The 13,384-nt window shown below is 38.1% G+C and overlaps 2 protein-coding genes across 5 annotated transcripts; both read right to left on the bottom strand.

Annotated features, from left to right (window-relative positions):
- Positions 1 to 648: 648 nt before the first annotated feature.
- LOC129304420 (pyruvate kinase 1, cytosolic-like) lies at positions 649 to 7,187 on the bottom strand. 3 transcript variants are annotated; one of them, XM_054944061.1, is made up of 17 exons: positions 7,007 to 7,187; positions 6,713 to 6,809; positions 6,431 to 6,528; positions 6,056 to 6,211; positions 5,826 to 5,903; positions 5,414 to 5,545; positions 5,196 to 5,276; positions 5,002 to 5,073; positions 4,802 to 4,891; positions 4,286 to 4,430; positions 3,690 to 3,778; positions 2,870 to 2,965; positions 2,681 to 2,748; positions 2,377 to 2,476; positions 1,993 to 2,037; positions 1,650 to 1,709; positions 649 to 1,132 (listed from the first exon to the last, which is right to left on the bottom strand). In XM_054944061.1, exons 1-17 carry the CDS (start codon positions 7,073 to 7,075, stop codon positions 980 to 982), a joined length of 1,629 nt encoding a protein of 542 aa, XP_054800036.1. In that variant the 5' UTR covers positions 7,076 to 7,187; the 3' UTR covers positions 649 to 979. The 3 variants fall into 3 exon arrangements, with proteins under 3 accessions (XP_054800036.1, XP_054800038.1, XP_054800039.1); XM_054944063.1 differs by lacking the exon at positions 1,993 to 2,037 and having other exon boundaries at positions 7,007 to 7,185; XM_054944064.1 differs by lacking the exons at positions 6,713 to 6,809; positions 7,007 to 7,187 and adding an exon at positions 6,608 to 6,656.
- Positions 7,188 to 9,685: 2,498 nt separating this feature from the next.
- Positions 9,686 to 12,449, bottom strand: LOC129305068 (leucine-rich repeat receptor-like protein kinase PXC1). 2 transcript variants are annotated; one of them, XM_054944983.1, is made up of 3 exons: positions 10,789 to 12,449; positions 10,020 to 10,709; positions 9,686 to 9,901 (listed from the first exon to the last, which is right to left on the bottom strand). In XM_054944983.1, exons 1-2 carry the CDS (start codon positions 12,143 to 12,145, stop codon positions 10,036 to 10,038), a joined length of 2,031 nt encoding a protein of 676 aa, XP_054800958.1. In that variant the 5' UTR covers positions 12,146 to 12,449; the 3' UTR covers positions 9,686 to 9,901; positions 10,020 to 10,035. The 2 variants fall into 2 exon arrangements, with proteins under 2 accessions (XP_054800958.1, XP_054800957.1); XM_054944982.1 differs by having other exon boundaries at positions 9,686 to 10,709; positions 10,789 to 12,447.
- Between the last annotated feature and the right edge of the window lie 935 nt (positions 12,450 to 13,384).

The raw sequence follows: 13,384 nt of genomic DNA, 5'->3' as shown, positions 1-13,384 counted from the left end.
TATTCTTTTATACTTCTCTCATTTTATTTATAAAATACAGAAAGAAAAATTTTAATTTTATTTATAAATTATATCATTAAATTTTTAATGTAACTTTTTTTTACTCTTCATTGAATACTAAAAAAAATATCAGTAAAATATACATATTTAATAAGGATTAAATTAAAAACTTATTAAATTTTAAAAAAATTAATAAATTTTAAAATTTTCCTTGACACAGGTAAAACATATTAAAATTAATTATAAATAGAATTAAAAGAATATTTAAAAGTAAACATTGAAATTAATTGATTAATTCACAAAAATTTAGATGAATTAGTTATAGAAATATATTAGTTTCTCTCAATACCCCACTTTAATCATTCAAATTGAAAATTATCCCAATTAAGGGCATGCGTTCAATCGATAGGGATAATTTGAAAAGAAAAAAATAAAGACAAAAAAGATTGGGGTTTTACAAATTTCTCAACTAGCCCTTATATCAAGGAGGGGAGGGAGTATTACTCAATAATCACCAGCGCCTACAGTTGCTAATGGAGGGCTATGTAGGTGTCATGTTTCCTAGGATGCTGCACATGTAATGTCTCCTTGGCTCCTTCATGTTCCAAAAAACTAAAATATATAAGAGCCACCACATTGAGCAAAAAAGAATAGAAGCTTTTGAGCAATAACCATTTGAGAATCGTTAGTCAAAATCATATCGAATAATATTACTTCCAAAATATGCTGTATGACAATTAACTAAGAATAAGCAACAAGCCCACGTTCCTCTGATTTTCTATTTGACAGCCAATGATAGTTGCCTTCTTGCCTCAGCGTTAATGTCCAATGAACCGGGAAAAAATGCAACTAGCCACCAAACCCAGTGGAGATGTCAAGATTATAACCTCAAAAAGTGGAAGCAGAATGATCAGCTGCTTTCAAATACTTTAGGAATGACCAAAAAGAAGCCTAAACTGTCGAGTTGGAGGTATGTGTCTTAATCTTCAAGCTCAATAATCTTAACGACGGATGTGTCACCAACTTTTTGGCAGACAACAACTCGGTCGTGTGCCTTTATAACCCCTGACGCTTTTCCATGATCAAGGGCAACCTTCAGGATTGACTCATTCGATGCTCCTGTTGACTCCGCCTGCATGCACACACTTATGACATCAAATTCTAGTCATTACGCATACCATGGAACATGTGAGAATGACAGAGACATGCTCATCAAGCAAGCGGGTCCCACTCCTTCCTCACTGCTCATTCATGCTGACAACTATGGTGCTAAACAGTAATATACCCGGGAGGCCGGGACAATAACACAGTAAATTAATATTTGTTATTACTGTGCATACAGATCTCTATAATGAAGGTTAAGTTCAGAAAACGTAGCCAAAAGATGAATCATGGGAACAGCTAATCAATGTTGGTGGTCATAATCAGAGTTTCACAGATCAAAACTATGGTATTCTCTACATCTCCCTCGAGGACAAGGGAATTCTACGGATCTAACTTCTGACAATGTATTGAAGCAGAACTGTTAGTATGCACACAGCTCTAAGTCCAGCATCTCTGTGCCTACATCTAGATTCAAAGACTTTGCCTCCTCCACGGTAAGATAAACTAGATGCGGAAAACTAGAAAAACAGCAAACAGTAACTTACAGGGTGTCGTGGATCAGCAAGCAAAGGAAAGAGAGCTCTCACTATAAGCGATTGTCTTGCCTGTGACATAGAAATAGAACTTCTTTACAAATTTGGAGATGTTCCCACACAAATGTGAGCAAATTATACTTCATGGTAATAATGAGCGGAACCACAACCAAGCCAGTGAAGCATCATCTTCCAATGTACAGCATAAATACTGACCACATGTGCTTTTATACAAGTATAAAGGATGAGTAAAAGGCTAAAGGCTGAGAATATGTGAAAGCAAAATTAAGCTGCAATGAGGTATTCTAATGATTCCATACACGCAATATTTAGTAAAGAGTAGTATACTAATTACATTAGACGAAAATAAGCTTTCCCACATATCAGTTGACAGTTGTTCCTGGACAAGGAAAAAGGGGGAAAAAAGATTAAATAGTCCTTGTTTAACAATATAAGGCACTGAAATGTTTCTTTAAGAAGTAATAATCAGCTATCAAAATTATTAATAATCATTCTTCAGAAGAACAGTCATATATTCGATCAAAGTCCAAACATAAATTTAAACAGACAAGTGAAGATAGATAAGAATGCAATAATTATCAGAAATTTTCTCACCATATTTAAGCCTGAAAATCAGTAAATTCCAACCATTAAAAAAAGTTGGGGGACCGGGCTCAGCCACATATACAGATAGCTAACAGAAATCAAGCTATAGATGAATCAAAAATCAAGATCGAACCTCAAAGGCTCCAGTAAAGCTCCACTTTAGCTGATCTGTCTTAATTTGAGGGATCACAACAGAGAGAACAGGCATGGGAGGCCTATACTTTGCTATTAATCTGATGAGGAAATGTTGCACGTTCAGAAAGAAAGCCTTCGAGATGATGTGATAAATGAAGGGGATGAAAATAAAACTTGCTCATGGATACCAACATAAGCCACTATAAAATTCCTGAATTTAACTAAATTTGAGACAAGTTAGCTATTTCAAATTTCCATGAATTAAAATATTTAAACTCTTCTGCTACTCATAGATGAGGTACCTTGCAGCCCTTCCAGTTGTAGTGAAGCAAATAATAACAGAAGCCCTCACCTTAATAGCCGCCCGTACCTAACAAAAGAAGAACAAATAAAAGAGGCCTCCTTCTGTTAATGACACAAGTATAAAGTAATACCAGGGAGAGAGATGAGCCAGAATCTGCTATTGTGATACAAAATTAAAGTATAAATACCGAAGAGGATGCGATAGATTCCAAGTGGGTCATTGGTTCTCCAACATATTTGACCGTCTTCTTAAAATAGAGGTCTTGGTTGAAAACTTTCTCGGCCTGCGGGAGAAAAAACAATGAATATTAACTCACATGCAGAGACACACATTAATCCAAGGAGTTCCTCACAAATGATTCACAGAACCGATGCCACATTGATAGCCAGAGCCAGTCCTTCAGTCCAATAATTTGTTTTTGGGGGGCTAAAGAATAAAAAAGAAGTACACGTCCAAGATAAAAGAAAAAATTGAACAATGTAGGTATAAGGGCCAAAAATCTTGGAACCTAACATCTTATCTAGGTATATCTTGATTCTTGTTTTCTAGAACAAATTGAATACATAAAGTCACGGCTCCCTGTTCAACTACCTCCCATGTTATGTTTGCATCACGGTGCACATTCTCAAGAAGTTCCAACACAATGGCTTAATAATCAGAGTGGAACATAAAAATAAACATAAATTTGCATTGGTTGTTAGAAAAACCATATCTGAGCCAAACAGGAAAACATTAAGTGATGACTATGGATGGCCACACTACAGCAGCTAAGACATCTATCACGAACAAACTCAAAGGTGCGTGCACAAACCAAAAGGCTAACTCAGCAAAATAAAAAAAAAAAATCATAAAACTACAAAAATCATTGATCAATGCCAAATCATTAGGAACTCAAGCCATAGCTCAACATTTAACGAGAAAGTTTTTCAGGAATGTCCAGAGAAATTTAAATTAATCACATCAGCATCTTAAGTACTGAATATAATTTAGTAAAAAATAGGATTTACCTCTGCACAAATTCGGCCAACAGTAGAAATAGTCTCGACAGGGTAATTCCCACGTAGGGTCTCAGCACCAAGAAGAATTGCGTCACTTCCTGTATTTACTCATAGCAGCTCAGCAAACATATCCAGCTTAAAGGCATCTGAGTTCTAACTAGGTTGCATTGGACAGAAAGTAACAAAAGAAAAACAAAATAATCGAAGACTTAAATGCTCAATATCAGTATCAAGATAAATTTTCCATGTCTTTGATAACCCAAAAAGGTTAGTTATTATCAAGCAAATTAATACAGCAGAGCAGCCCAAGGCACACTGGATACGAAGGAGAAACAAAATATTATAGAACCTAAATCTACAATTTGAAGAGAAATATTTTCTCTCTATTAGTTAACAACATTTTTAAAAGCTTGATAAATAATAAAGCGCATGACGTTATACAATCTATGTAGCCAAACCCACCTAGTAGGATAAGGCTTATTGTTGTTGTTGTTTTATCAGATAATCACACACGTAAAAGTTCACTGGAAAACATGCAAGCTAATGTAGACATGACAGCATTTTAAGCACTCACCTAACGAGAAATCATAAATCAAGAGACTTACCATCCAAAACAGCATTGGCAACATCAGTGGCTTCTGCACGAGTTGGTCTTAAGTTGCTGGTCATGCTATCCACAACACGCGTAAGGACAGCAGGTTTTCCAGCCATATTACATTTGTAAAGAGCAGATTTTTGAAATAAAAATACCTGCAAAAGCCTTACAGCATATAGTTAACATTTCTTCAACATTCAGTCTGAAACAATCTAAAATTCACTAAATGCAAAGAGTCACAAGCATATGTCATGTTACCCGAGAGAAGTTAATTTCATTGGGCATGTACAGTTCAAACAAAAAGAGTCCCATTTCATTCCAAAAGCATGCAACAACACTCAATGCGTGCTATATATAAATTGTTTCAAATTACTCAAGGAATACCAATCATCACCATGCATAAGAAAGTATAAAGTACATTATAATATGCCATAAGAATCAAATCCAAGAAATCAAGACAAAGACACAACAAAACACAATTCAAGAAATTCAAACTGTGGACACGGATTTCAACAAGGAAACTTGCCTTCTCAGGTGGCAGATCTATGCCCAAATTCCCACGGGAAAGGATAATTCCATCAGCTTCTTGTAGGATCTCATCAAAATGGTTCAATCCCTGGTGGGGGAACAGATGTAAACACAAAATTTGAGGCAGCACTGCCAACAGGAATCTATCTTCTGAAGAGATGAAAATTGTCCAGTACACTATGAAAGTAAGCTGCTAACCTCAACATTTTCAATCTTTGCAAAAATTTGAGTCTGGTTGAGATCACCTAATTTGGAAAGGAATTCCCGAGTCTGCATTACAAAAATATGAAGGCATGTTAATAATAAAGCTGAAACAGCAATAGAAGCTTGAAGTTAAATTAGCAATTATGAATTTGAGGTGATTCAAACCAAGTGATGCCCATGAAACTTACCTCACGAACATCTTCTGCATGTCGGGTGTATGACAATGACAAAAAATCTATTTTATTTTTCACACCCCAGGTGCTTATAACCTGCAAAAAAATTAAAATAATAGTAATAATAAAAGCCTCATGCTCTAACATGAACAAACAATATCCACACAAATACTGAAAAGTTTGTGGAATAATAGGCAGATCAATTAAACGAGCACGTTTTGGACAGAAACTACCTCCTTGTCTTTTTCAGTAAGTGTGGGCAAATCAATATGAATTTGAGAGGCATGCAAAGTGAACAATGCACCAGCTAATGTTGCTGAGTTTTTTATTACACAGACAACATCTGAGCCTCTGACTTCAGTAACCTGCACAAATTATGATAAAACTTATCATACATGGAAAACCTCAACACTTCCTATTTATGCACAAGACCTTTGAGATCAAATTATTAAAAATAATTTTTTTGAGAACTACAATTAACAAAATTGCTACTTTAATAACACAGTATCCCAGTATAGTCCCACATGAAAAAATTGATGCACGCACTGGTAACTCAAGTGAAAAAAATCAAAGCAGATTATTTAAGGCAAGATAAAATGGAGAGCTCCAGCAATAAAGACTCACTGCTATGTTTTTTCAAGTTACCTCTAGCCATACAGAAGTAGTTTCACTGCCAGTGAACAAGTATTGACCAACAAAAATAGTATCTCCCTTCTTCACTGACTGAAAAAAAGAACAAACATTGAATATTGAGTTCAAATCAACATAGACATTCAAAAAGTTGAGTTATAATAATAATTGACACGATCGACTCCAGGCATACACCCCATATAATAACTTGGCATGAGGACGGAAGGCAGAGAATAACAATGAACCTTTGCTAGTCCATCAAAATTGATAGGCAATATTTCTGACGAGGCTTCTTGCCCCTTGTCCGGAGTAAGGACAACAAGACCATCTGCCTGAAGGGATATAGATGTCCCACTTCTGTTAACAACTTGCATCTCTGCACCCACCGTATCCAACATAACCTGACAAAGACATAGAATAACAAACACTAACGCATCCCGTACATGAATAAGAATCTAAGAGAAATGGAAAAACACAATTGCAGAAATGGGTGGAGCATAATTTGAAATTGCTCAGGCACTCAACGTAAAAATTAATAATGGATTGTCACGACCGTCTAGGCAGCGACTTTCTGCTTTCATTTTAACCAACGCATCAGGAAAGCATAGTAGAAAACTCACAGCACAGAGCTTGTTAGTACTCTTGATAGCGGTCTTCAAATTCCCCAAGGTCTCCTGGTGATACTCCACATCACCCCAGGAGAAGTCGAAACGAGCCACTGCAAGAAACAATAAACAATCCATGTAAAGCCTCCCCATTGATGTTATAGCAAAAATAACAAAATGCTAGTCATCTACCAGGCGGGAGGCCACGAGTTTACGAAGAAATGACTATCATAGGTCACGAGTTGAAACAGAATTGGAAAGCACCAGAGGATACCAAAAGGTAGCGTAATCTCATACCAGACATTCCAGCCTTGAGGCAACTAGAAATAACCTCGACAGATCGAGATTTGGGACCCAGTGTACCAACGATTTTTGTCATTGCAGGAAAGAAACTCTGAAAAGGTTCGAAAAGAACGACAAATTTAGGAAGAAGATGAAATATGAATCAAAGCTCAAATCCAACAGAAAAATGAAAAGAAAAGAAAAGGCCCCCCAACAGCACGCCATGGATCAATCTTGACAGACATTCAAAGTGCCACATATCACAACGAAAAAAAGAGAAAAAGACGAGAAAATAACAAAGAAACTCACAGGCTTGGATGGCTCTATAATAGAGACCATCCTAATAGGTTCTTCAAGAAGCAAGTTGGTAGAATGCATGGTCGCTTATCGATGGCTTGGAGGCAGAAGCAACTCCTGTGGAAGAGAAAGAGAATGAAGATCAGAAAGAAGGGAGTTCGCTTAGAAGAAGGGCTTCAAACATCAAAAGCGAAGAATATGCCTACGCTCTTTATGTTTCTTCCCCACTTGGCTTTCCATTTAGCCATTTTTTTAATCACCACATTTATGGGACGCATATTATTAATTATTATAAGGAAACTAAACTAATTCCTTGATATCATTTTATTAAAATAAATAGCCATGGAGAACTCGAACTCTTCATTGCCACACTTTTGGAAAACCTAAATGGGGTCCTAACCTTGTCAGGTTGCTTAGATCATTGTTGTTTTCCGCAATTCTTTTTGTTCTCAACAAAGAACAATCCTCATGATAGTTTTCAGTTTGCCATTATCTATCACCCCCACTTTTTAAGATTATAAAAGAAAAACATTATTTATATCTCAATCTGAGATTTGTTAACAATACTATAATTTTCATAAATAAAAAAATATAATTTTTAAGTTAAATTATGCAGCATTTATGATGTCATTATAATTGAAGCACATAATAATCCACCGATGAAACCAAATCTATGTTTTATCGTTTTTTAAGGTCAATCCCTCGGGAACAGGGACGTGGAAGGTTGGAGTGACCCCATCAGCCGCGGTCGTTTTGCGGTAGTACGGCACCGTGCAACTATTTATTGGGTGTGATGATGGGACGGAGCTTGGTCTGGCGTGGAGGCGTGACGCACGCAGAAGGTGACGCGTGGCACGGGATGGGGAAAAATGCCAGGAGGGTGGGTCCCTCTTGCTCCCTGGTCAGCCACGTGGGCTTCAGGCGCAGCCTACTTCCAGGTCAATTTCAATGGGCCGTCGTTGATGGTTTGGCTCCTGGCAATCTCAAAGGTCCTTTCAATTTTTCATTTAAATATAAATAAAATTTTAAAAAAAATTTCTACACAAAATTGATAACCTAACTGATATTCTTTAGTTTAATAAAATGATTAGAGGTGTTTTATAATAAATATAAAAAAATATGTATAAATTATTGAGTTGTATATGTGCCCCGTCTTTTTTCTTTTTGGTGTTGTATTAACGTGATTCATGAAATCCAAGAGTAATTAAAATGTTTATAAATTTCATATTTGATATTTTGAGGTGCCACTGCATTATATAATAATAGTAGAAATGATAAGCTACGAGGCCAAAATTATGAACGTTTGCGGTCATTTTTCAGGCCTGATGGATGGGAGCTTACCTGATCTTGTCTTATTTTTGATGTCAACATTAACGAGATTGGACTCAAAAAATATACTCCTGTTACAGAATAAAATAATTATAACGTTAATTAACTATCATAATTATATTTAAAAATAAAAAAATTAGACTAAATACTTTATATTAATCAATATAAATATATATTAATTATTTTTTTATCAATGTAAAATATGAGGAGTAATTTGAAAAATTATAATAAATGCTTATTGAAATATATGATTTTATTTATATAAAAAAATAAAAAATAATAATTTTTTTTTCAAATAAAAATGGAGGGAGTACTATAAGTTGATTTTTGGCATCCGATTTGTTGCATGAAACAATACTCTCTTTTTGTCGAGTCTTCATAAATAAACCAATGGATGAGAATACTTCATCAAATCGGGGGGACAAGAAGATTAAGACGGGAAGGGACCACTCGAATGTGGATTGATCTGTCCCCTTTTCACTCGGGGCCAAAAGTTGACCCTAGTTTTCGCATCAACAAAAACTTTGTTATTCTTCAACTCAGACCTTAAAATATTAGAATATTAGAATTATTCTAAAATTCATCGTGTTTCGCATGTTTTTCCGATTTTCATGTTGCCATTAATGCGACTTTGAATAAGCACTGGCACTACAGCCAATAAAATATTGTTAATTTTCTTTTTTTTTTCTTTTTCATTCACAGAAGCGGTTTTTCAGTTTTCACGTTGGAAGTTGGAACATCTCTCAATAGCATCGTGCGAAAAAGTACTGAAAAACAACAAAACTGGTTGACCAAACCAAAGCAATGAGCCAACGGAGCTAAAATTCAACATCATCTACGACTTTGGAACCGGCTTCCTGTAGAAGAGACACAGACATCACAAGCTTGATAGGTTGATCAAGCATGGCATCTAGTGGTGGAAAATTGGGATTTTTTGAAAATTAGTTGAAGGGTAATTTTTTGCCCTTTAAAAATGCACACTTGTTATTTTCGGGTTAATTGTAAGAGTAAGGCACTAGTAATTGATGCAGACAAGCAATTCAACACAGATTTAACTTCGTTGCGAGGATTTATTCCTACGTTGAAATGGGGGCTCAGAAGTTTCTGGATTCTAAATGCCTCCATTACGCCCAAAAATTTCTTGTTTTAAAAATATTTATAGTCAAATCACATAAAGTAATATATCAAAGACTCACTTTCACATTACTCTTGAACATTCAGGAAAATAGTAATATATTTTTTTAAATGGTGATTCCGAAATTCGGACTCCAATAGTCAAGAAAAGCTCCTCTTCTGATCAAATGATTCAATTCTTGCAGCTAACAAGTTTGAATTCATGGCACGGGTCTTGATCTTCTAATAAGAAATTAAACGCATAATTAGCTTTCAAAAATAAATATTTAATCTTACTGGCTCTTGTTACCGCAATTCAACGCAAGATTTGGTGCTCTAGGGCAATTAAAATTCTAGACCGTTGCGTCTCACGGCCCAGCACTGACACAAATACAACGCTTATTCTAAGCTCCACCACAATATCGTCAGATTCGTCCTCGGTGCAACAAGGAAAGTTTCACAGATCTTGGGAAATTTCACAAAAAAAACACATGAAATAACAGAATATGAATAGCTAACCATGTTGATACATATGATATTGCTAACAACTAGCCAAAGTGCAATGAGACAATGCATCAAATACCTGGCAGTGAACAGTCTTAAGCTAGTCCATCTTCAGTGGTCGGAAGGGAAGGTGAAAGCGAATTGCGAGACTCATCATAGTCTTCGCCTAGAGGAGATTGCTCCACCCTGATGTCCTCAATCAACTTAACAACTTCCGCCATGGTTGGCCTCTTCTCTGCCTCCGTCACCACACACGACAAACCCACGTGTAGCATGGACACGAGCTCTTCCTCAATGTTCTTGTACCTCAACAGTTCTTGATCGAACACTTCCGCTGTCCATTCTTCCTTCACTACAGATCGAACCCATTTGGGGAGATCCACGGTTTGTGCATCTTCAACCAACCTAGGACGTGTCGGTGAAGGCTCCTGGGACGGGGTTTTCCCAGTCAGAACTTCCAACAGCAAGACGCCAAAGCTGTACACGTCTGCCTGCTGAGACAGCTTCTTGCTTTCTTCTTGCTCGGGAGATCTGTATCCACCCAATCTTGCGATTGCATGGACAGGGTTCAGAAGCAGAGACAGGCCAAAGTCAGAGATGCAAGCAACGCCATTCCTGTCGAGTACAACATTGGAAGATTTGATGTTGCCGTGAGGTATTTTTGCTGCACTGTATTCAGCATGAATCCGAGCGAGTCCTCTGGCTGCCCCTAAAACCAAGCTTATTCTTGTCGTCCAATCCAATGGGATTCTTCCAGGACCACGGTTCCCTATATATCAAAGGGATGATCAGGTTAGATTATATGAACTCAAGAAATTGTATCTGGAATCAGAAAGACCGAGACTAACCGTGAAGAAGAGAATGCAAGCTTCCGTTGGGAAGATAATCATAGACGAGGAGCTTTTCTTCTCGGGCATAGTAATAGGCTCTGAGTCTCACGATATTGGGGTGCTTGAGCTTTCCAATCACATCCATGTACTGCTCGAACTCCTTCCGAGAGCATGGGTTGGCATCTTTGAGTCTCTTCACGGCCACGGTACACCCATCGTCGAGCACTGCCTTGTACACTGTGCCCAAGCTTCCTTTTCCCAGCATCTCCGCCGATGCTCGGAGCAGATCTTCCAGCTCGAATTGACTCCTTCTGTCAAAGAATACAAGCCTGCTTTGGTCTGTCCCGCTAGTTCCATCACTGTCTACACACCCACTCGCGTAAACCTTCTTCTCGCTTCCATAGCTACTCCCGCTTTTCCTCTTCCCAATCTCACTGCCAACCACAGAATCGGAGGTTCGTCCTCTGGCGCAGCAATGGGCAACGATGAAAGAGGTCAATACCAGCAATGCCACACAATTCGCCACCACAATGGCTACGATAGCTCCGGTGCTTAACCCCTTTCGGGGTTGGTTTTTGGGAGGAGGAGTTGCGCTTGTTTGGGGAAACGGGGTTGGCTTAGAAGGAACTGTCGGAGCCGATGCTGAAGAAGATGGCAGATTCTCTGTTGTGGCGGAACATACCGGCAATGGGCTTGATCCACATAAGCCTTTATTCCCAGAGAAACTTACGTCGCCGAATTTCTTCAACATTCCATCAGGTAAGCTTCCATAAAACTCGTTGTTGGTCATGTTGAGCTCCTTGAGTTTGAGCAGAGAGGCAGAAAAATCAGGGATTTTCCCAGAGAGCTCATTATTCTGTAGCCTGAGCGTGAGAAGCGCGGTCAATTTGGACAGTTCCTTAGGAATGGGACCTCGGATGTTGTTGTCAGAGAGGTCAAGCCTGAGTAGACGCGTGAGCGACGCTATCTCCGCCGGTATCCCGCCGGAGAAGTCATTCCCGGAGAGATAAAGAAGTTCAAGACTCGTGCAGTTAGAGAGAGGCGCAACGCTGCCATTTAAGCGATTATCATGGAGGTCAAGGAGGCGCAAGTAGCCTAACGAAGACAGAGAATCAACAGGGCCTCGGAGATTAAGAGAAGGAAGCGAGACGCCGACGACATGGCCTTTAGGGGAACACTGAATGCCGCGCCAGAAAGCAGCGCAGGCGTCGGCGCCGGTCCAGTTGGCGAGAAGATAGCCATGGGCATCAGCCTGGAAGCGGAATTGGGTGAGAGCGTGGGTGTCATTTTGGGTTAAACCCAGAGATTGTGTGACACAGCAAACTAATGTGAAGGCCAAGGCCAATGCAATGCTTAGAGGATAAGCCTTGTTCATGTTATGAAGAGAGCAGAGCTTAGCGTGCGTGCTCCGGCGGGAAGACGAGGAAATAATGACAGTGTTTTAAAACTAAAAGAAAGGGAAGGAGATTCTCATACCCTTCCTGTGTCCTGTAAATCAAAACACAAAATAGAAGAATTTTTGAGTTAGGTGAGAAGGAATATCATGATTAAAGGGGTCGCAGTGGTTTTGGGATTAGGAACGTGGGTCGCAGTGGTTTTGGGATTAGCGATGGTCGTGTGAATGATTGCTGTTATGCACTCCTTCGTTAGATGTAGAATATGGACCAAGCGATTCGCTTTTCCTTTCGTTTTTGCCTATTCTGTAACAGGGAAATATGGTTATACTTCTTGATTCTTGTGCTCTGCTCTGCTTCTTTGCTCCTTTATTATCTTACCAATGATATAATATAATTTAACTCCCCGTCATTAACCTGATCTTTTGTGATATAGGGAAATAGATTAAACGACGGAATGAAGGATACTGTGCTGAGAGTAGATGAAATAACAAGAACTAGATCAATAAATGAGTGATAACCTTGTTTGATTTTAGAAATTTAGGTTCTGGCTGTCCACTGTCTACTTTAGCACTCTACTTCATTAGTATCTTCTCTTGAGCAAAGAATGATCGGCTCACTGTCGCGACTTTCCTATCCATAGAATGTGAATGTGCGTAGTGGGTATCTACCATCTAACAACACAGTCCTGCATATGCTTACAATGAAGGCATTTGATAAGATTTCAATGAAGATAAACATGATAATTTTACCCTTTTCTTTACCCTTTTCTAAAGGTTGAATTCCCTTACTAATATTGTACTGATTACTGAACAAGAAAGGCTGATGATCGCGTATTTCAATCCATCCTAAATAATTGCTGGTAATTCATTCGCTCTGTTTGCTTTTACTTTTCTTTCGATTGCGCTCACTCGATTGGTCAATTAATATTAATAGGTTAATAATATGGTTGCTCTTCCTCAGAATATTTTATTTTCTGGGCAATCTAGTCATTCTAATTTCTATCAGTGTAATGATACATGTGGCTCTGCTTATTGATTTCGTCCCGGGCATTCACACCCCCCCCCCTTTTTTGAATTTTTTTGGTGGGCGAGGAAACACTTGAAAGTCAATGGTCCATTTTCACCAAAAGTTGGAAAAAAAAATAATGAAGAGACCGCTTTTGAATAAAGATCCTGCTCTGCGTTGAGCTGTGAACCACTGAGGCTATGACTGCATAT

The sequence above is a fragment of the Prosopis cineraria genome, unplaced genomic scaffold (genome assembly GCF_029017545.1).
Source record: "Prosopis cineraria cultivar Desert tree isolate PC_DT_omini unplaced genomic scaffold, ASM2901754v1 PC3, whole genome shotgun sequence".
NCBI lineage: Eukaryota > Viridiplantae > Streptophyta > Magnoliopsida > Fabales > Fabaceae > Prosopis > Prosopis cineraria.
Note: the sequence above shows the minus strand (reverse complement) of the source record. Positions and strands in the feature narration are given on the sequence as shown.

Excerpts from the sequence above, each read along its gene's own strand:
- LOC129305068 (XM_054944983.1), bottom strand. The coding sequence starts at position 12,145 with ATGAACAAGGCTTATCCTCTAAGCATTGCATTGGCCTTGGCCTTCACA. Across the intron at positions 10,710-10,788 it reads CTTGCATTCTCTTCTTCACG|GGAACCGTGGTCCTGGAAGA; the intron begins GTTAGTCTCGGT and ends TTTGATATATAG.
- LOC129304420 (XM_054944061.1), bottom strand. The coding sequence starts at position 7,075 with ATGCATTCTACCAACTTGCTTCTTGAAGAACCTATTAGGATGGTCTCT. Across the intron at positions 5,904-6,055 it reads ATTTTGATGGACTAGCAAAG|TCAGTGAAGAAGGGAGATAC; the intron begins GTTCATTGTTAT and ends TCTTTTTTTCAG. Across the intron at positions 5,277-5,413 it reads TTACTGAAAAAGACAAGGAG|GTTATAAGCACCTGGGGTGT; the intron begins GTAGTTTCTGTC and ends ATTTTTTTGCAG.